This window comes from Periophthalmus magnuspinnatus, chromosome 10, assembly GCF_009829125.3.
Source record: "Periophthalmus magnuspinnatus isolate fPerMag1 chromosome 10, fPerMag1.2.pri, whole genome shotgun sequence".
NCBI lineage: Eukaryota > Metazoa > Chordata > Actinopteri > Gobiiformes > Gobiidae > Periophthalmus > Periophthalmus magnuspinnatus.
The window spans coordinates 3,371,404-3,393,248 of record NC_047135.1 but is presented as its reverse complement, the minus strand read 5'-3'; the positions used below and the strand labels follow the sequence as shown (position 1 = coordinate 3,393,248).

The window sequence follows — 21,845 nt, the reverse complement described above, 5'->3', positions numbered from 1 at the left end:
AGCTTTCATCTCAGGGAAAGATGGGGCGATGCAAAGGGCAAAATCCATTCAGCAGATACATTTATTAATAGGGGACTTTGTATTCAAAATTTATATCCTGTGATGTTGATCGAAATATGGATGTTGCCGGTTTGTTAGGTCCTGACTTCTGCCGACAGAGGGCGCTCACACAGTTGTCCTGAAAGGTTTGATCAGACATGGGCAAACTACGGCCCGGGGGCGACCACACGGCCCGTTGGTCTTATTAATCCGGCCCTCCCGAACATGACCAAATTAGATTACAGTTGTTCAATTTACCTTTCCCTTGTAATACCAATGTTTCTCCAAAAGAGGGCGCACTTCAGCTACATCAACCTTGTTTGCGTGTTATTTTCTTATTCTCTTATCAGCCCTTCTGCAAAAATAAGCGTATCAAAGAAAATTAAAGTGGATAGTAAGCGCTGAGTGTTTAATACGGAGTGAACAAAACATTTTTTCACTTAAGTCCGATCAAAGGCTGTACACAAAATATGCCAAGAAACTGTTGCGGTTTTCAAAAAGTACAATATCAGCTGTCACTTTGCTACGAAGCATGCTACGCTAACTACGCTAGCAAGCAGTCAACGCCGGAACGCGCGGCTACGGCTCAGAGTTTGGCAGCCAATTTACAGATTTAATTGATGCATTTGGAAAACAATTTGTACAATGAGCCATATTAATGCTTTGCTACATATTAAAGACCAAATCTCTAATGTAATATACAAATTTTAGAACCCAACGTGGTCCAAAAAGTGTGTCAAAAAGTTTGCCCGCCCCTGAGTTTGATCCTGGTTTGAGCCCAGTTTAGCCTTCGTTCTAGCCCAGGTTTAGTTCTGGTTTAGTCCCAGGTCTGATGTGCGTGTGTAGAAACAAAGACAAACAAAAAGTTAAAGCATTTTCACTTTATTAAGATCATACCATCAGCAGACACGGCGTTGCACAGTGCCCAGGTTTGCATAGGTTCAATAAAAAAGTTCGATGGCTTTATAAACACAGTTGTAGGCAGTTACTTTGCAGAGTACCATAAGAGTCGCCAGGTTAGCCAAACTGATTCAATGAAACTTAAGTCGGATTTCATGTGTTGATATGAACGCCGTTTCCAGTGGATGAAACATATAGAGATGCAAAATGATTACCCTAATTGCCCTAATTGGTCCAAAAGGGGTCAAAGGGCAAAGGTGAGGTCACGGTATCTCAGCAGTGATGTTGTAAAATTGACCTATACTGTACTACAATCATTCAGAAAAAAAGTACATTCAAATATGCAAAAACTGAATCACTGTTATGAGAAATGTTGAGATTTTATTCTAGGCTCTGTGCACAGTAGCACGCTAGCTAGCTCACTGAAAAATATTAAAAACAACCTCTTAACATTCAAATTAATTAAAATAAAGGCTATCCAATGACTTCTATAAGCAGAATACTTCAGTTTGTCATGTTATTTTAATATTTATTATGCCTTAAAATTAGCATTAGCGTTAGCATTGAGACGCAAACATCGTGTGAAGTGTTTCCCGGTGAAGTATTCATTTTATTTGTGTAGTTTTTAACAGTAACATCCACCTGCAGCTCCCATTGCCCTGCCTGATCTTTAAATATTTATTCATTTTAACTTAACTCTGCAAAAACCTCATGAGAAATTCAATTGGACAGGAAGTAGTAGACGCTAACAGTGCGGTTGCCGGGTGTTGCTGTGCACAGAGCCTGTTGTATTGACGTTTTACTAATGAATCGGAAACACGTGACAATGCCATCTCTGATTAGCAACAAGGTGCATTCCAGTAAACAAAATTAAAATGTAAAAAAAGTCCCTTAAGCTCCCCACTCACTTACCCCAGTATTTCCATATTTGTCTCGTCGTAAACCTACTTACAGCATGCAGATGTGGTCTTCTCTGACGGCATTACGCCCACTTTAAGACCCATTATTTTTCTCGCAAAGGAAGTGCAAGCACCTATCTATTTGCTTTTTTTTTTTCTTAATATAAGATAGATCCTTTCATAGTTGATGCTCATACCAGCACCACAGTTAGTACGGCTACACTGTACTGTAAACAATCGTCTTTTTTCGTGAATAAATAGACCCAGGACAGTCGAAACGGCCGATACACATGAAAATTTCACATTTTTAAACATAAAAAAGTGAATGGTACAGCATGGATCTAAAACTGTGGTTCATTTCTCCATTTACTAAAAGCAGTTCAGACCATAGACTGTGTAAAGAAGTGGACTGAGTGAGTGTGATGCCACCACAGCGTTCAGCTACAGTCAAATGAAGCTAATCGAGGCTAGCAGTTATAGCGGCTAATTTGGAGGCGAGTTCCTTATTTGCAATTCTGACTGTGGATGTCATAGCAACCAAAGAGCCAATCTGGAGCGAGGCTGCTGAAGGTAATGCCCCTTCTCGCCTGCACCACTGATTTAGCAACGCTGTCAATCAAACCTGTTGCTAACGCTAACTGGAGCAACCTTGGGGAAAGAAGGCGCCTGATTTGTCTGTTTTTAATGTTCATATCTTGATTTACAGACACAATAGTGAAATAAAAACCCCAGGATCATGTAGAGCGGGTTAATACGAACATGTAAGACCAAAATGACGAGTCTGACAGCAGCAGGTACAGAGAGAGGGTGCAGTTTATCAATAGAAAGTGAATTGGAGCCAGAGTCGATGGAGCTGGAAGTGCGCACATGATCATTTTCTATGTGGAACGCGGTGGCTAGCAGGTTAGCTATGTCCATTTATATAAACAGTCTATGGTTCTGACATTAGATCTCTGTCAAGTATTTCACGTGTACAATGCCACATTTACTTGGTCACATAAAAAGGTTTGAGGCAGTGCATTAGTTGATGTCATCTTCAGTGCATCCCTGAGGTCCTGGTTTAAGTCCTAAAACACAAACAGATTTACTCAATACAGTGTTTAAAGGTCCTATATTATGCAGAACTGACTCTTGTGAGCTTTAAGTCATGTTATAATGTTGTTACGTCCTCAAAAACAGACCTGGAGTTGTGTTTGTTTCATTCACACATGTTTGAGTGAATTTATTCTACATCTCTAAAGCTCAAAATGCTCTGGTCCACCTTGTGATGTCATGAATTGGTAGTTTTCAAGTTCCTTTTACCTTTAGTTCAGTAGAGATTGGCAGTTCCAGAGCTGAAATTATATCCAAATGATTCTAGTGAAGGTGTAAGGAGTTTAAAAACACAGTGGATCACTTCCTGTATCACCACATGATGACATCACAAGGTGGAACAGAGTGTTTTCTGTTTGAAATATGCAGAGTTTGTGTGTTAAACATGTGTGAATGAAACAAAAAAACACAACTCCAGATGCATTTGTGATGAGGATTCAACAGTATTTTAATAATCCTAAAACAATCATTAATAATTGATACTTCAGTTTAAGGCGAATGGCAACTTTTACCTTTTTGGCTTCTTCTGTCCAGCAGAGGGAGCCAAAGCTGCTTTCTTCTTTTGCAGAGCATCACTTGTAATTTGGACATTTGTCACTTTTGGTTGCTCCTAGAAACAAAACACACAAAAAAAACAAACACACAGTATAAATAGTAAACAAATGACTCTCATGTTTAAAATAAATTACGTACTATGTGTTTTAAAGGTTCTATGCCAAAAATAATTAATAATGAATTCTTAAAATATCTCTTGAAGTATTTTTATGGCATGTGGTTATGCTTTGACACAGGAAGGAAGACAAACACCTACGTGACAATGAGGTATATGCTTTATAATAAATGTTCTATTCTAAGCATTTGTTTAAACTATTACACACAGACTGACCTTTACTCCAGTCATGACAGGTTTGGTTTTGGTTTGAGAGTTTAGCCTTGTTTGGTCCTGTTTTTGGCAAAGATAGACACAGACGTTTGATTAAAATAGCAGCAGTCACAGTATATCTGATTACAGTAGTTAAATTAAAGCACATCTATTCTGCAAAATTGACTTTTCAGAGATTTAAACCACATTATAGTTGTTTCCTCTTCTTATTTCCTCATTTCAAAGTTGTTTTTGGAGTGATTCATTCATATTTTCAAGTTCACATTCCCTGTAAGAAGATAACATCCACTTCTACTGAAACTAATCTGAAACTTGCTGTGCTCAAAGTCAGATCTTTATGTAACAAATCATTTTTAATTAATGATTTTATCTCTTCTTTTAATGTTGACTTTATGTTTTCACCGAAACATGGCTCGACAAAAACACAGGTAACGCAATTCTAGTGGAATCAACTCCGCCCAACTTCAAATTTTAATCTGAAACACGAGTAAACAAAAAGGGTGGAGGTGTGTGTGCGTTTTTAGAGATAATTTGGTCACTCACAGGTCGTCTTTTGAGTATGTTTCCTTTAAAATGGAGCTAAAACAATCCCCCTCCACACTCTACTTAGTCATATACAAACCCCCCCAGCACTGTCTGAGTTTTATTGATAATTTTACTGAGATGCTTTGATGGTTTAGTCATTACAGGTGACTTTAATCTACATGTGGATAATGTGTTTGACAGAAACGCTAAACAGCTCTGTTCTGTCCTTTGGTCTTGAAACTTTTGGTCTTGAAACCTTTGGTCTTACTCAGCGTGTGGGCAAACAAACGCAGAACAGAGGGCACACTCTGGACCTGCTCATTACAAACGGTAAATATTTCAAATGTCAATGTGGTGGGTGTTGCTCTATCGGATCATTTCGGTGTCTTCTTTGACCTGTCTGTTATTCCCAAACCATTATTTCCTAACACAGGTAATGGAATGATACACTTTGAAAATACCTCATGTTCTAATGTTGATGATTTGTTGAACTCTGTGACGTTGAATGTTTTGAATGTTCTGGACAAGTTGCCTCGATGAAGGTTAAAATGGTTAAAGATAAGCAGAAAGCGCCATGGAGGAACGATGACTCAGGGCACAGGGCACAGAAAATCGAATGCCGGAGAGCCAAACGGGAATGGTACAAGTCAAAGCTCCAGGCTCATTATGAGATTTACAGAGAAAACATGCACATGTACAACCACAGTTTATGTAGAACAAGGGAGAGGGATTTTTCTGACATTATTGGAAGTTGCAGTAACAACTCTCGTGTCCTGTTTGCATCAGTATATGGATTAACAAACCAACCCTCCAGCTCCTCTGTCGTCAGAACTCATTTCCACATCTAAGTGCGATGAGTTTGCAGTATTCTTTAATGAAAAATGCCAAAAATTACATCAGTTCCACAATACAGATACATGTAAGAACCCTGCAGCCACCTAGACACTTAGAGCTCACTTTGCACCTGTAACTGACAAAACTGTTAATACGCAGCAATAACGTGTCCTACCACAACTCTGCAGATGACTCTCAGATCTATGTCTCACTGCGGCAGGTGAATATGGACCAGTGGATTCACTCACTGCGTCCAACAGATCAGTGTGTGGAGGCAAAACAACTTTCTCCAGCTGAACTCAGACAAGACTCAGACAAGTCATCATCTTTGTCCCACAGAAACATAGAGAAAGTGTCACAAGTCACCTCCAGTCTCTCTCTCTAAAACCTTTAAATCAAGGTAGAAATCTAGGGGTAATAATGGACTCAGACTTTAACTTTAACAGCCACATCAAATCAGTAACATCTGCAGCTTTTTACCATCATTATTCTGTAAAGCACTTTGAATTACTTTGTTTATGATTAGTGCTATACAAATAAACTTGCCTTGTCTTGCTCTGTACTTTTGTTGTTCTCAATTTTATTTTCTTAACCAGCAATACTTGTAAGATTCAGTAGCATTTCAGTTTTGTAATGCGTAAGTCAGCGGATTTTCTTCTTTTTTTAAGCCGTTTTAGATGAATATTGTGGTTTAAAATGTGCAAATTCTAACCTAAAGATCCATGAGTGTCAGAGATTATAACTACAGAGCGACACAAGCATAATAGCGCTGATTTGACAGAATGTTTGAAGTACTTACTATACTCGATTTGTTGAGAGGAGCGACGGGACACGGTGGTGGAGGTCTGCTGGGAGGAGCTGGTCTCGGGTTTGGAGGAAGAGAAGGAGGCGGCACAGGAGGAGGTCGTGGAACAGGAGGTTTCTTTTGGGTGGATTTGACAGAGATCTGAGTGGTTTCTTTAGTTTGACTGTGAGAGGAGGTGTCTGTCTCATACGCAGGGACAGGAGGAGGCTTCACCGCCGGACGCACAAAAGCGTGTCTGGATCGAGATGCAGAGGACGGACTGGCACTTGGAGATGACTTTCCCTGGAAAAAACAAACAAATTAACCTCCTGAGACCTGGTGTCCTCATCTGTGGACAACACATTTTGGGTTGTTTAGGCCACAGTGTAAATTTTTAGAAGAACAGCAACAAGAACATGTTCAATTTTGAATATTTCTAAGAGTTTAGAATATTAATTTTTATTTTTTTTATTTTTATTTTATTTTTTTATTTTATTTTATTTTATTTTATTATTTTGTATTTAATATTATTTTTGTATTGTATTTAAATTTATTTATTTTATGTATTTATTTATTTTTTTTCAATTTAATTTAGTTTTTATTTAAAGGCATATGTCTTCCTGCACCTGTCAGCACAAATGAGACACATTGTTCCTAGAGGCACAATTGTTTCTCATTTTCTTTCTTTACACAAAACGTATGTGTTCAAGCACTTAATAGGTTTTGCAAATAAAGTCCTACAAGAGCTCAGATTTCAGGAGGTTAAATATTAATCTAGTTTTGTTTGTATTTGCGTATTGAGGTGCACTCTTACCAGTTGATCCATGTTCTGTTTCTTCAGGAGGAATGTTGGATTAGCATGGCCGCTAACATGGCTGCTGTCGTTCGAGGGCTTCACTTCAACAGGGACTGAACAACTGATCACAAACACAACAAAAGACTGTGTAAAGAAGTGGACTAAGTGAGTGTGAAGCTCATCGACGCTAGAGCAGATATAGCGGCGAATCTGAAGCCGAGTTTCATATTTGGAATTCCGACCACGAGTGAATTGTTTGTCTTATCATGTAATTGTAATGAAATGTTGTATTTTAATGTGTGTTCACCTGTTTGGGGACTGCACATGGACAGCAGCAGTAGCTAAATCTGGTAAAAATCACCTTTTCTTTTGTAAGATTAATGAATTTGCACATGGTCCCTGACAAATAAAGAATAAAGAAATAAAGAAAGAAAGTATCATAGCAACCAAAGAGCCAATCCAGGGCCAGGCTGTTGAAGGTAACGCCCTTTTCCACATTGCACCGCTGGTTTAGCAGGGAGCGGACGCTTAGCAACGCTGTCAATCAAACCTGTTGCTATGGTTAGTGGGAAGCGACCTCGAGGAAATAAGGCGCCTGATTTGTCTGTTATTAATGTTCATATCTTGATTTACAGACACAATAGTGAAATAAAAACCTCAGGATCATGTAGAGGGTTAATACGAACATTTAAGACCAAAATGACGAGTCTGACAGCAGCAGGTACAGAGAGAGGACACAGTTTTTCAATAGAAAGTGAATTGGAGCCGGAGTTGCTCACTTCCTATTTGGAACGCAGCGGCTAGCACGTTAGCTATGTCCATTTATATATACAGTCTGTGGTTTGAGACTGAGACTTTTATAGGTCACATTTTGAAGACTAGTCACAATTCAAAAGATATACTGGTAATAATTCCTTCAAATTGTTAACTGCTGTAGCAACGGTCTTAACCCCACGAGGCCGAGTTACAGGTCAGATGGCGGCGCGCACAGACGCAGCGGCCCGGAGCTCCTGTGACTCTGCCAGAAATCAGCACCATCTACTCCACTCGGTGTCTGAGAAGAGTGCACAACATCCTGTGGGACCAACATCACCCTGCGTACACATCCAACTCTTAATAACACTGAACTGGTTACACTGTTGCTTTTCGTCATGATTCTCAGGTCTCTGTCTGAATGTCCTTGTTTGTGCACGTTACCTGACACGCCCTCATCGTGCTGCTATAAAAACGGTCTCATGTTGTACCGAGGCCACACTGGGTCAATGTTTACACTTGGGTTTAAGGGGTATTTATTATTTATGGGTTTGCACTTTATGGGATGCTCCAAACGCAATTTCGTTGTTCTTCTGTGACAATGACTATAATAAATAAAAAATACCAACGCCAAATACCAAAATACCAATTTGAATTTTTCATTATTTTGAAGAGACTTTCCTCCAAAAAGCATTACACATAAAGCTCTGACCCCAGGGAATATGATCTTGACGCAGTGGGATTAATTAACCAGGAAGAAAGAAAACCACAAGGAAAACTGTTACATGATCACACCCTGCAGTATTATAACAACTGTGGAATATTATTTTTGTCCTTCTACATTTAATCTCTGTAGTGTACCTTGGCACTGGAGGTGGAGCGGACGTTTTCAGCGGGCGGAGCTTATGTTTATAGCAGCACCACAGTCCGACGGCCGCGACCGCAACAAAAAGCACCAACGGGAGGATCACGAGGACCAGGAGGAGGTTATTTTCTGGGACACAACATTCAGATTATAAACCATCCTGCAAATAATTTCACATTTTTAAAGCGAGATGTGGTACTGACTGTTGGGGGGGACCGGGCCGCTGTCCACGCTCCCTCCTGAGCCGTGCTGGTCACACAGAGGAGGAGCCCAACCCGGGTCACAGTGGCAGTTGTGGTTATTGTTGCAAAACTGAGAAAAAGACATAATGCAGTTGCTATATTTGGAATTTACTCGTCTTTTTCTGCTTTTTGTGGGATGTAGAGCCGATCTGAGCCTGTCCGAGATCTAGAACAAACACTTCTTCAATACTTTACGAAGATATGAGTCAGAACACTGGTGAATCTCCTCGTTTTCAAATGGGCGTGATTGACAGGTGGATTAACCAATCGGGGACTCATGTGGTCCGTTCACATTGGAAATAATAAAGCAGAAAAAGATGACATGAGCTGAAAAACAAGGTAGATTTCTGCAGAATCAATGAGAGAACTAGAGACACACGGGTTGATTTCTGACTCGTGGGAAAAACATCTGTTTATTGCGGGGCGGGTCATTTTTTCACAGAAGAAAAATGACCGCTATTGTCACTACAGCTTATAAAATATTTAAAAATAAACTAATATTCATCTACATTGCCCTATGTTTGATTATAAAGTTTACATAAGCACATAACCGGTGTAATTAACCTACGACCTGACGCCACCCACGCACGCCACATTAACCATTTGTCACAGTAAACGAAGCCAAAAAGAAGTGATTTGGATACGGTGATTGAGGTATTATTTTGTTTTGAAAGAAAACTGTAGCCGGTTCATTTTATTGACGGACTTGCGTTATGTCAGTTTTCAAGCACGTTTTTCGCTAAAATAAAGCCGCATTTATAGACGTATTTTTACAGATTATTGTTGCAAGTTGCGAGTTAAATAGATTCTACTGTGCGGGCGTCTCTAGAGAGAACCACTAAACTCTGTTAATTTGAGGTGAGATTTGATTATATTTGAAAATCATAAGTGACCAATGAGCTCCTTTGTTTCACGTGTCACTGAAAAGAACAAATCTGATTGGATGATCACGTTTCACCGTTCTTGATGATAGATTCTGAAGAAATCTGTGATGTTTTTCAGCCCCTGTGATATTTTTTCCTTTATTACTTCCTCTATTATGCCTGTCCCTTATGCCTGATTGGCTAATCCACCTGTCAATCATGTCCATCCAAAAACAGGAAGATTCACCAGTGACCAGACTCATATCTTCATAAAGTATTGAAGAAGTGTGTGTTCTGGATCCCAAGCCACCATCTTTCATGTACTGAACTATAAGTCGATATAGTCGTTATCGTGACAGGCCTGATTATACAGGTTTAAATAAAGTCGCTGTTGACGTTGCCAGCGGGCGCAGATCCAGCCTTCTCCTTTAAAGGGTTGGGCACGTAGAGAAAATTACCCCATGTCCGTGGCACTTGGCATCGCACTGGGCGGTTCTGAGAAATGATGCATTGCGGCACACTCCATTAAAGCAAATCTGATAAATGAAAAAACAGTTTATGGGAGCGGTAAAAAATAAATTGATTAAATGCTTTTGGGATAATAATTTCAAGATCTGCTTTACCGAGTCTTCTCCACACTTGGTGCCGGTCATGACGAGCCCGGGGTCCAGAGTGTCCCCCTGAGGGTCCTCGTCCCCCTGGGTGACCTTGTACACGTGAGTCCCCATGCACAGGAACTTCTTAGTGCCGATGGTGACGGTGGTCTCTATACGGACGGCGCTCGTCTCCAACGGCTTCGTGGCTGAAGAGAGACACTGGATCTTCCCACATTTAGCGTCCCTGCGAGAGAAAAGGGTCAAAATGCAACGTAACAGGAACAATCCTACATGGAACAGTTCAGTGATGTTAAATTACTGTAAAGAAGTGGATTAAGTGAGTGTGACGTCACCCACAGCGTTCAGCTCCAAATGAAGCTCATCGAGGCTAAAGCAGTTACAGCGTGGAATTTGAGCAAAGTTCCACATTTAGAATTCCCACCACGAATATCATAGCAACCAAAGAGCCAATGCGGAGCGAGGCTGTTGAAGGTAACGCCTCTTCGCGCCCGCACCGCTGGTTTAGCAGGGAGCGGGTCAATCAAACCTGTTGCTAACGCTAGCAGGAGCGACGTCAGGGAAAGAAGTGTTTACCTTTCTGTGCATTTCCTGTATTTCCCAAACAGATCTTTCCCGCAGTTTCCGTACATGTCCCCGGCCTCGTTCACCTTCTTAAAACACAAGTCAGGAGCCGGACGGCCATCTATAAAAAGACAAAAGGACGACACATATAGAGATAAGAGTTTGATTAATCGCTCAAATTCACCGAGGTCAGATGGCGCGGCTCCTGAGTGGCTCTTGTGGATGACGGCTCCCCGCTCTGAGCTGCTCTTTTACACTAACACTGTCCCATAACACTGCTCCATCTGACACACTGCCTTTAAATTGTAAAACGAATGTAATTGTAACTACATTTCTGCAGAATATGTCGAAGAGATGCTCCTTCAGGCCAGGTAAGGGTCAGGTTTGTGGAGATGCAAGCCCGCTCAGAGTAAAGACGCATGTTTTCAGTGCAATAACAACATCCAAAAAGGAGAGATGAGTTTAAATTTTGTCCATATCATCAAAATACACAAATCCATCTAGATTTGATAATTTTTGCAGAAGTTACCAGGATTTTTATACTTTCAAAATGGCCGCTTCGTTAAGAGCTCGTTATGACCACACCCTGGGACTTATGTAAATTCTTTTAGCAACTTTTGACCCCAGATATGTCCTGATGATACTGCACCAGTTTGGAGTCTGTCGGATAAAAACCCTTGGACAAGTTTGTTAAAGTACAAGCTTTAAATTTTGGACATCTAGATTCAAAATGTCCACAACAAAAACATCCAAAATAAAAAAAAAAGCGACAAACAAACAACAAACAAACATGCTTTTATTTCAGTCTATTCTTGGTTAAAAAGTTACGTACTGTTGCTCTATATTTTCACCAATTTTGATGTGTTGTGTGAACATGAACGTGCCCTACAGTGACACAAAAATACTCAAATACAAGTCAAAGTATCACATGAAACGACATATTTAAGTAAAAGTATCAACGCGCTATTTAAAAATGTGCTTAAAGAGTAAAAAGTACAAGTATTTCATGCAGATTCTGAGTCTTATAAAGCTTCAGATGTGGTGATTTTGATACAGATTTGAGCTGAATGAAAATATAAACTGTGGAACTCAAAGAGAAAGTGGTGAATTACAGAGGCTTCATGTTCTGGAAGTAAACACAGCTTTTCTCCAAATCGATGCTTTATAGATTTCTCCATTTGATCCGAACACAGCGTCTACATCTGTGCTGTAAGTCACACCCTCCGAATCAATACACACACACACACACACACCCACACACCACACACACACACACACACACAGAGGTTGGGTTTGTGTGGTTTCTGCAGACGTTACATCAGTGGTAGAAGAAGTACTCAATTTTGTGATTTAAGGAAAGTACAGATACCAGAGCAAAAAAACATAAATAAAATACTCAAGTAAAAGTAAAAGTATCACATGAAAAACATCTACTTAGGTAAAAATAGTCTCCCTCAGTCGTCCAGGTCCGACCCAAGAACCGAAGAAGCGGCAAAATGTCTTCACTCCTACAACTTTTTGTCCAGTTTTCCACAGATTTTACATTTTGCTTTTCTTAAGTAAAAGTATTTAAGGAGCCGTTTAAAAATGTACTTAAAGAGTAAAAAGTAAAAGTATTTTTTCACAGATTTTGTGGTATGATAAAGCTTCAAATGATTTTAATAAAGATTTGTGCTGCATTTTGTTGAACGGAAACAACTCAATCGATTTTGTTCTAGCTTTTTTTTTTTTTTTCTGGTTTTTTATTTGTATATTTTATTTGTTAAAACTATGAACGTGTTAAAAATAAACCTTCAGACTTTTCAGCAGGTTTCAGACAATAAAGAAAAATACTTTAAATTTTCAGACCAGTTCAAAAACGTAGTGGAGTAGAAAGTACAGATACTGCTCTCAAATGTAGTGAAGTAAAAGTAAAAAATATCTGCTTTAAAATGTTCTTAAGTAAAGTACAGATACCTAAATTGTCTACTTAAGTACAGTACTTTATTACTTGTACTTTAATGCATTCCTCCACTGCATTATATTGACTTACATTCATTTCCTGGAGACTGATCCATTCTTTGACCACAGTAACTACAAACCTCTGAACTTTAAACCAACTTTGAAGCAGTTGACCTAATAATAAAGGATTTACATCATAGAGACCAGATTTTTGTCCCCAGAGGGAAACAGGACCCTTTAAAGTGAGTGTGTGTGTAATAAAACACCTGACCAAACACACAAACACACAAACACACACTGACCTTTGCCCCAGAGAGAGCGGCACTGCTGCTCCAGAGTCAGGCACATCCCGGTGTAACAGTAAGCCCCGCCCCCTGCACACTTCGCTCCGTCCATCAGGTAAAAGTTGGCCGGACAGGATTCGGCTTTCCCGTCGCAGTATTCCGGGAGGTCACATGATCCGGAGGCAGCGCGGCACAACACCCCAGGACTCTTCAACTTTAGGAGAAAAAGAGCAGAAATGAAACAGTGAACAAAAGGTGTTAATTTGATATGTCTAAGTGGAAACATCACAAACATCCAGGCTAGCAGTTATAGCGGCTAATTTGGAGACGAGTTCCATATTAGGAATTCTGACCGTGAGTGTCATAGCAACCAAAGAGCCAATCCGGAGCGACGCTGTTGAAGGTAACGTCTCTTCCTGCTCTCACCAGTGGTTTAGCAGGGAGCGAGCGCTTAACAACTGTCAGTCAAACCTGTTGCTAACGCTAGTGGGAGTGACCTCGGGGAAAGAAGACGCCTGATTTGTCTGTTATTAATGTTCATATCTTGATTTATGGGCAAAATAGTGAAATAAAAACCCCAGGATCATGTAGAGGGTTAATACGAACATTTAAGACCAAAATGAGTCTGAAGCAGCAGGTACAGAGAGAGGGGACACAGTTTTTCAAACAAAACAAAAAATAAACTCAAAATAACAAAAAAAACAAAAACCTCAAAATGAAAAAAATAAATAAACAAACAAAAAAAAACCTCAAAATAACTAAAAAAAGAAAAGAAAAGAAACTAAAACAAAAAACCCTCACAATAACAAAAAAATCATAATAAAAACAACTAAAAAAAACTCGAAATAGAAAACAAAAAAACCCAAAAACAAACAAAAACTCAAAATAACTAAAATAAAAAATAAAAAAAACAAACAAAAAAAACCTTAAAAAATAAATTCAAAATATCTAAAAAAAACAAAACAAAAAACCAGGATCATGTAGAGGGTTAATACGAACATTTAAGACCAAAATGATGAGTCTGACAGCAGCAGGTACAGAGAGAGGGGACACAGTTTTTCAATAGAAAGTGAATTGGAGCCAGAGTCGATGAAAAACTTTACAAGAACAGACATAAAAATGTACTGATCAGTTTAAATCATGAAACAGAGAAGGAGCAGACTATATATTGGTTTAGAGAATCTACAAAAATCAAAGATAATTAGGGGGATTATAAAGAAATTTCCACCTTATTTCAAACAAAAACACTTTAAATCACATTCTTCACACTGCCCCTGTGTGATTTCTGTACATTACCTTACAGTTGTCGCAGCAGACGCCGTGGGCACACTCGGCTCCGGCTTTCAAAGTGCAGTTGTTGGCGTTGCAGCACGGACTCGTACACTCCTAAACAACCACACAGCTAGTTATAATAAAGGTGCTCTGTGTAACTTTCCTGCTTGTCTCCATGGAGATGTTATTGCTTAAACCTTGCCTATTTTCCACAGACTTTAAACGTACCTATCCGTATCTTACATATTGTAAATTATAGACTTTCCACTGCTTAAAAAATAAAAAGTTTAATGTCATTTTTTAGAATCTAATCAAAGCAACAATGACATCTCCACAGAAACAGAAAAGTTACATAGTGATTCTTTAAAGGGCCCATATTGCGTTGTTTTCTGATCAATGTTATAATGTTGTTTCCTCATCACAAACACACCTGAAGTTGTGTTTTGTTTCATTCACACACATTTAAGTTCGTCTCTCAAACTGAAAACACTCCGTTCCACCTTGTGATGTCATCGTGTGGCGATACAGGAAGTGCTCCGCTGTGTTTTTAAACTCCACACACCTTCATTTCTAGAATCATTTGGATGATTTCAGCTCTGGAATTGCCAATAATCTACAGAACTAAAGGTAAAACGTAGCTGTTAATTTGAAAACTACCACTTGATGACATCACAAGGTGGAACGGAGCATTTTGAGCTTTGGAGATGTAACAGACAAATAATAAAGTGTTACTCAAACATGTGTGAATGAAACAAAACACAACTCCAGGTCTGTTTTTGAGGAGGTAACAGCATTATAATATGACTTAACGCTCAGAAGTGTAATTTTTTTGTATAATTTAGGACCTTTTGCATAAACTTTAAGCTAAAAAATGCCCATAATTTGCGACTGACCTCCTCCTCGCCACAATCGCACTCCTCTCCCTCCTCTAAGTACCCGTTCCCGCAGCGCTGGCCTCCGTACATGGCTCTAGTGTTGGGCAGGTTGAACAGACACTTCCCACCTCCAGAGTTCAGGTAGTTCTTGAGCTCCTTCATGTTACAGGCGTTAAACACTTTTGGAAACGGATGCCTGGGTCACACACACAGACACGCACATTTTTCCACCGCTCCTGTTCTCTGTCCGTCTCCCGAGATGAAAAGCAGTTGTATTTTTAACGTACCCGGTGGCGGCGGCCATGATGCATCCCCCGTCCTCCGCTTTGGCCTGGCAGCATCCCGGGACGTCGTGACTCATCCCAAAGTTGTGTCCCATCTCGTGAGCCATCGTCGCGGCAACGCCAACAGCCGACTCCGAGTGGTCCTGGGGAAGGCATTACTTTAGACTGAATTCGAAGGAAAGAAAGAGTTTATTTTGGTTGCGTTGAAGACGTGAATACACAATCTTTTCATTCAACAAAAAAAAAGTTCTTCTCTCAAACAGAAAACACTCTCACACATATTTTAATTCATAGGCGTTCTACTGCTTAAAAAAAAGAAAGTTTAATGCCATTTTGTAGAATCTAATTAAAGCAGCAATAACATCTCCACCAATACAGAAAAGTTACATAGTGAGTCTTTAAAGGGCCCATACTGTGCTGTTTTCTGATCAATGTTATAATGTTGTTTCCTCATCAAAAACAGACCTGGAGTTGTGTTTTGTTTCATTCACACACGTTTAACTTTTTCTATCAAACTGAAAACACTCCGTTCCACCTTGTGATGTCATCGTGTGGTGATACAGGAAGTGCTCCACTGTGTTTTTAAACTCCACACACCTTCATTTCTAGAATCATTTGGATCGTTTCAGCCCTGGAATTGCGCATTTCTACTGAACAAACGGTAAAAAAAAAAAAACGAAGCTGTTAACGTGAAAACTACCACTTTGTGACATCACAAGGTGGAACAGAGCGTTTTGAGCTTTGGAGATGTGACAGACTAAACAAAACACAAATCCAGGTCTGTTTTTGAGGAGGAAACAGTATTTGAACATGGCTTAACGCTCACAAGAGTCAATTTTGTGTAATATTGGAGCTTTAAGAGAAAAGAAGCAGAAGTTTCCATTAATTTCGCCATCGACCTTTGGAGAAATTTAAATATTAAGAGGCGACTTCCTGTAAAACAGATGCCACAGAGAGACATAACTTAATTAACCCTGATGGAAACTGAAAAATATATATGACTCACTAATGATGATGAGGAGGAGGGAGCTCATCTGTATTATTCAACTGCCAGTGGTCATAATGCTCCATAATATTAAAGCACAGTTTGATTCCTTACCGTGTTGACGCCTCCAGATTGGAAGTCGGAGCACATGGCTTTGAGCGGTGCCAGTCCGATGGTGGTGCCCTGGAATGACTTCCCCCTGGAAACATAAATCAAACCCTTCATTAGTTTAATCTGATATAAACGTCTCTCTCTGCGTCTGAAGGTGGACGGCACAGGGACAATCGAATAAGTCAAGTTTAAATGAATCAATGCATTTATTTTATTATGGTGTCGTGCAGATACAGATACGCCCAGGCCTTTAACGGGATTATAAAACACCATTAACAAAGTACAATAAAATATAAGGGGTCCAAAAAGTTTCTACAATTTAAAACAATATTACAAAGACAATTGATAAGATATATGATTCAGACTTTTGACCTCATTTAATCCACTTCTATATGAGCTCCATAAGACGCACATCAGGACGGGACTGGATTTATTGTCGTGTTTTGCTGCAGCAGAGCCTCATCACTGGTTTCAGTCACTTCTGTATCTTTTGCTTTAGTTCAGTAACAGTAAAATAAATCAAAATGGAGTCTAAAGTGGAGTCGAGTGAGGAGTGTCCGAAGAGAAGTCTGCAACAGAGTCTAAACAAGGTGAAACTGTACCAGAGTTTTATACCAGAGGGTCAGAGAGTGGGGGTCACAGAGTGGAGATGATAGAGTTGGGGTTACAGAGTGGGGGTCACAGAGTGGGGTTACACATTAAGAAATTTAAAGCAGAGTCAAAACAAGGTGAGTGTTTTATAACCCTCCCACAGTGGGGGGTCACAGAGAGGGTGGGGGGGTCACACATTCCTGAAACGAGCGGCGCTACAGATAAGAAATGTGGCTTTAACCAAAATGACCAGAGCGTCGCTGTTATTGTTATCTTCCCTTAGTGTGATGTATGACCACTGCTGCATGATGGGAAACAGAACATTTTGCCCCTTTGTAAGAGAGTCAGCGATGTATTACACTTGTATATCGTCCACGTCCTGTATCTTTGTTCACGGCACGACATCATCTTTAACATAACCCCAAAGAAACCACGACGCACACTGTGGTTTCTCTTGAGGAGGAGACATTTGTTTTTCTCAGAGGTTAATTCAAAACGACGCCTCTTTAATCAACAGGACGCCCGACGTACAAAAACGTGATTACGATGTCTTATCAACTACCTTTGTAATTAAATTCTAAAATTGTAAAGAGACTGCATGGACACGCTGTACAAACTAATTAGCCGCTTCTTCCAGGATGTATAAACATTAGAATTAAATAACTGTTTCATCTTGTTGTCGTCATTACACCAGAACAAAGAAAGAAAAAAAGGCTTCAGGTTTTTATTCCGCACTTGTCTCTTTATACGGAACCCCGCATAGGTCATTTGCGAAATATAATATTAACGCATGGCCGCGAGATAATATCACGTTCCCACACGATATTATCTTGAGGGAACGAGTTAATTATCACGAGGGAACGAGATATTTTCTTGAGGGAACGAGATGATTATCGTGAGGGAATGACTTAATTAAGACATGCTCAGATATCCTCATCAAATGTCTTTTGCTTAAAACATAACCGTCCAAAGCGAGCGTTGCTAATATGTCATTGTAGCTCATCCCCAGCATAAAATAATGCTTGATTTTGACGTCCCGACTGTCCTGATTGCGTACAAGCCTCTCTTCCCTTCTTTTTACCATGCGTCCTTTTCTACCTGTATTTCTAGCAAATGTGCGACACCAAGAGGTCGCCTGCTGTACCTGCTTGTCAAAAATATGTAATAATAATTTCTATACATATATTTTCACGAGCGCACGAGATATTTAACTTAAAAAATAAAAATGCTGGGGATGAGCTACAATGACATATTAGCAACGCTCGCTTTGGACGGTTATATTTTAAGCAAAAGACATTTGATGAGGATATCTGCGCATGTCTTAAGTCGTTCCCTCACAATAATTAACTTGTTCCCTCAAGATAATATCGTGTGGGAACGTGATATTATCTCGCGGCCATGCGTTAATATTATATTTCGCAAATGTCCTATGCAGGGCTCCGTACTTTTATGCTAATTTTATGATGGTTATTTATGTTTTGATTTGTTGTATTTGTTGATTTTAATGTCTTTCTTTCTGTCTTTCCTCCTGCAGCTGTGTAACCGACGATCTTTGGTTCCTGCTCAGATTTGCCGTGACATAAATCCAACCTTAAGCGAATCTTTGAATAACAGATAAATGGCACTGACGTAATGAGCTGCGCGTTGTCGTTGGGCAGAGAGCGGAGATGTTTTCCTCTCCAGGACAGGAATGAGGCCAGAGTGCTGTGAGGGTTGTCCGAGACGCTGATCAGGTCCTGACTCGTCCACACCTCCAAACCAATCAACGCCACGCGGATGTTCAGAGCCTTGTAGTACTGAAAACAGCAATATTTAAAAGAACCTGAAGTTAGAGCTGGTACAAAAATACAGCTGGATACATGTGAAGTCTGTGTGTATGTGTCGTGTTTATTTAGTTCCTCTTATATATTAGATTAAGCTGTTTTTATTGTAGTAATGAGAAAGTAAAAAAAAAGGGAATCAGACAGAGAGGTATCTATGTGCATTATCTGAATAAACAAATCCCATTTAGCTAAGAACTACAGTGGTTTTACAAATATATGCAGAATTTGTAATGTTTTTTCTGTATATTTTTGTAATAAACTCAAAACTACCGGTAAATATTTCAATGTTAACATAAAGTCAAAGACAAATTCTACTCTGTCAATTGGGCAAAAGTTGAAACTAACACTTCTATTAGTTTCCGTGTACATACAGATTTTCTCCTTAAAGCACAAACTTGTATTCACCTTTAGAATCTTTCTTGAAACTTCCTTCCACACCGACAATTTTCATCTTCCTGAACAATTTGGGATGATTATTTGCAAATATTTGTCAGTGTCACTTGTTGGGAAAATCTCATTAGTTTATTGTCCATGCACACATTAAAGCAGCACAGACTTATTTTAAAATGACAGTCAAGCCTTAATTTACCTTCTCGCGGGCCACATAAAATGACGTGGCGGGCCGCATTTGGCCCCCGGGCCTTGAGTTTGACATATGTGGTCTAAAACCTTTGCCCAGTCACAGAATATAATATTTCTTTTACTGTGGATCAGACCTGGATGACTGAGGGACACACAGACGTCAACATGAGGCAAATAGTTGACGTTGGATTGATCATGTTTTTTTAAATATTTTACTACATATATTTTTAAGGCACTCTATGCAATTTTCTGCCACCTGCTTGTCTGCATTACGCCCGTAATGTTACACAGCATGGCATTACAGCATGTATAAACCTCCATGGTGACACCTCCAAGCCAATTTACAGGTCAGATCTGTGGATAGACAAGCCTACGCGCAGATTTCCACAATATAAATCAGATAAATACAACATAAATGAGTTTCATGCCAAACTGTGGAACATTCTCGGCAAAAAATAACCTCTCTATGCAAGTGGCAGATCCTCTACTAGAAAAGCTACACAGTGCAGCTTTAAACATGTTCAGAAATGATCGTTTTTACCTTGTCAACCAAGTTAGCTGCTTCCAGTAACTTGAGTTGTGTTTTCTCGAGGCTACTCCCATGTTTCTCAAACTGTCAACGACAAAAGCCACATCAATTAGAAACTGACACACCCCGGCGTGGCTCATCGCACCAAAAACACCAAAAACACCAAAACCTCAGAGGAAATCTCTCTACAAATAGAAACCAAAGATCTGATTCACAGCTGGAAACAAGTTTAGTGATGAATAAAGTTTATGAGATTTAAACAAAAATAACACATGGGACGTGTACAGAGATTTTAGACAGTTCAGAAAAGAGGTTGGTTTTAACACGTGAATTTTGAGTCATAAAGTAGTAAAGTCCTGTACATAAGTAGAATTACAACTTTTACTTCACTACATTTGAGAGCAGTATCTGTACTTTCTTCCCCACCACATTTTTTGAACAGGACTGAAAAGTAAAAAGTACTTTTCATATGATTTGAGGGAGTATTTTTACCGTGTTCGTGGAAACATCCTGACTAAAGTTTTTGAGTTCACGCTTCAACTTTGAGCAAAACACAAATAAATATACAAAATACATAAGAAAAATGAAGAAATGTATTCGTATTGTTACTGTTGAACAAAATATATAATTTTCAATTTTTAGTCTATATCACTACATTTACACTTAAAGAAATGAACAACACTTTTACTTTTTACTCTTAAAGGACATTTTTAAACAGGTACTTTGATACTTTAACTTAGGTCGATTTTTTCATGTGATACTTTGACTTTTACTTGAGTAACTTTTTACCTCTGTATCTGTACTTTTAATTAAGTAACAGATTGAGTACTTCATCCAACACTGATTAAAATAAATCTGTGTTGGATGAAGTGGGTTTGCGTTATAGATGAGATTATAGATACAGTTTAAACCGGACGTTCACATACACTATATAAAAACACAAATATGCTTTTTTCTCACAGTCTGACATGAAATTAGACTAAACTTTTTAACACGTTTGACCCAAGTCACACAGTTTAAAGACAATGTACCAAATACTAATGAAATGCATGTAAAGAAAGTCATGAAAAATTGTCTTTTAAAAAAATCCATCTCTCATTATTGTGGCTTTTAGCAAATAGAAATAATTTTGTTAATCCTATTTGAGCTAAAACAGGAAAAGTTAAGTCTGATTTCATGTCGGACAGTGAGAAAAAAAAAGCATATGTGTGTTTTTATATTGTGTATGTAACTGCAGCTGGTTTAGTAGATGAAAAAACCCATCAAAATAATGCAAATCTACCTGGATACAATGTCGAGCGTCGGTAGCATTAGCAAAAACACTACGGTTAAGCTGATGGAGTAAACCACAATGGAGAATGACTGCAAGATGTCTGTATATCATCTCAAGTAGGTAATAAAATAGATTAAATATACATTAAAACAACTGTGAGCTCTACAAACGACACAGCCACCCATCACTGCGATATAAAACAGTACTGTATTTTCCGGACTATACGCCGCCAGATGTAAAATAAATCTAACAAATGTTTTCACTTGTTAATTAACTGTTTCTGTATTTATGACTTATTCAAGTTACAAATGTTGCATATGCATTTACCTAGATGTAAAAATATGGCTGTGTAACTGCGTATTTCCTGATAAATTGAGATTTTAAGACCATCATACCTTAATTTACACTGTCGAGGGCCACATAAAAGGATCTGGAGGGCCACATTTGGCACATGGGCCTTGAGTTTGACACATGTGAGCTACATGAAGCATAGACAGAACAGAATACGTGTCTGATTTGACTCAGACTCAGCAGAATACGGTTTTCTTTTAAGGGCGTTTTGTTCAGTCTTTCTCAGATGTCTTTTAAATTACCGTAATGTTGAAATTTTAAAATGTTTTGGTACAGGAGCAGTAGATACAA

General features: G+C 39.1%; 1 protein-coding gene across 1 annotated transcript in view; it reads right to left on the bottom strand.

Moving 5' to 3' along the window:
* Positions 1-905: 905 nt before the first annotated feature.
* adam19b (ADAM metallopeptidase domain 19b) overlaps positions 906-21,845 on the bottom strand; it is a 46,726-nt gene continuing 25,786 nt past the window's right edge. Inside the window, exons 8-23 of the mRNA XM_033974543.2 lie at positions 19,943-20,014; positions 18,626-18,792; positions 16,409-16,493; positions 15,313-15,452; positions 15,044-15,221; positions 14,175-14,264; positions 12,897-13,092; positions 10,666-10,774; positions 10,099-10,315; positions 9,934-10,011; positions 8,574-8,682; positions 8,367-8,499; positions 6,771-6,873; positions 5,972-6,259; positions 3,443-3,540; positions 906-2,905 (exon numbers count right to left, since the gene is read on the bottom strand). Of these exons, the coding sequence (XP_033830434.1) occupies positions 2,899-2,905; positions 3,443-3,540; positions 5,972-6,259; positions 6,771-6,873; positions 8,367-8,499; positions 8,574-8,682; positions 9,934-10,011; positions 10,099-10,315; positions 10,666-10,774; positions 12,897-13,092; positions 14,175-14,264; positions 15,044-15,221; positions 15,313-15,452; positions 16,409-16,493; positions 18,626-18,792; positions 19,943-20,014 (2,070 nt within the window). The 3' untranslated portion in view covers positions 906-2,898. The remainder of the gene's footprint in view (positions 2,906-3,442; positions 3,541-5,971; positions 6,260-6,770; positions 6,874-8,366; positions 8,500-8,573; positions 8,683-9,933; positions 10,012-10,098; positions 10,316-10,665; positions 10,775-12,896; positions 13,093-14,174; positions 14,265-15,043; positions 15,222-15,312; positions 15,453-16,408; positions 16,494-18,625; positions 18,793-19,942; positions 20,015-21,845) is intronic.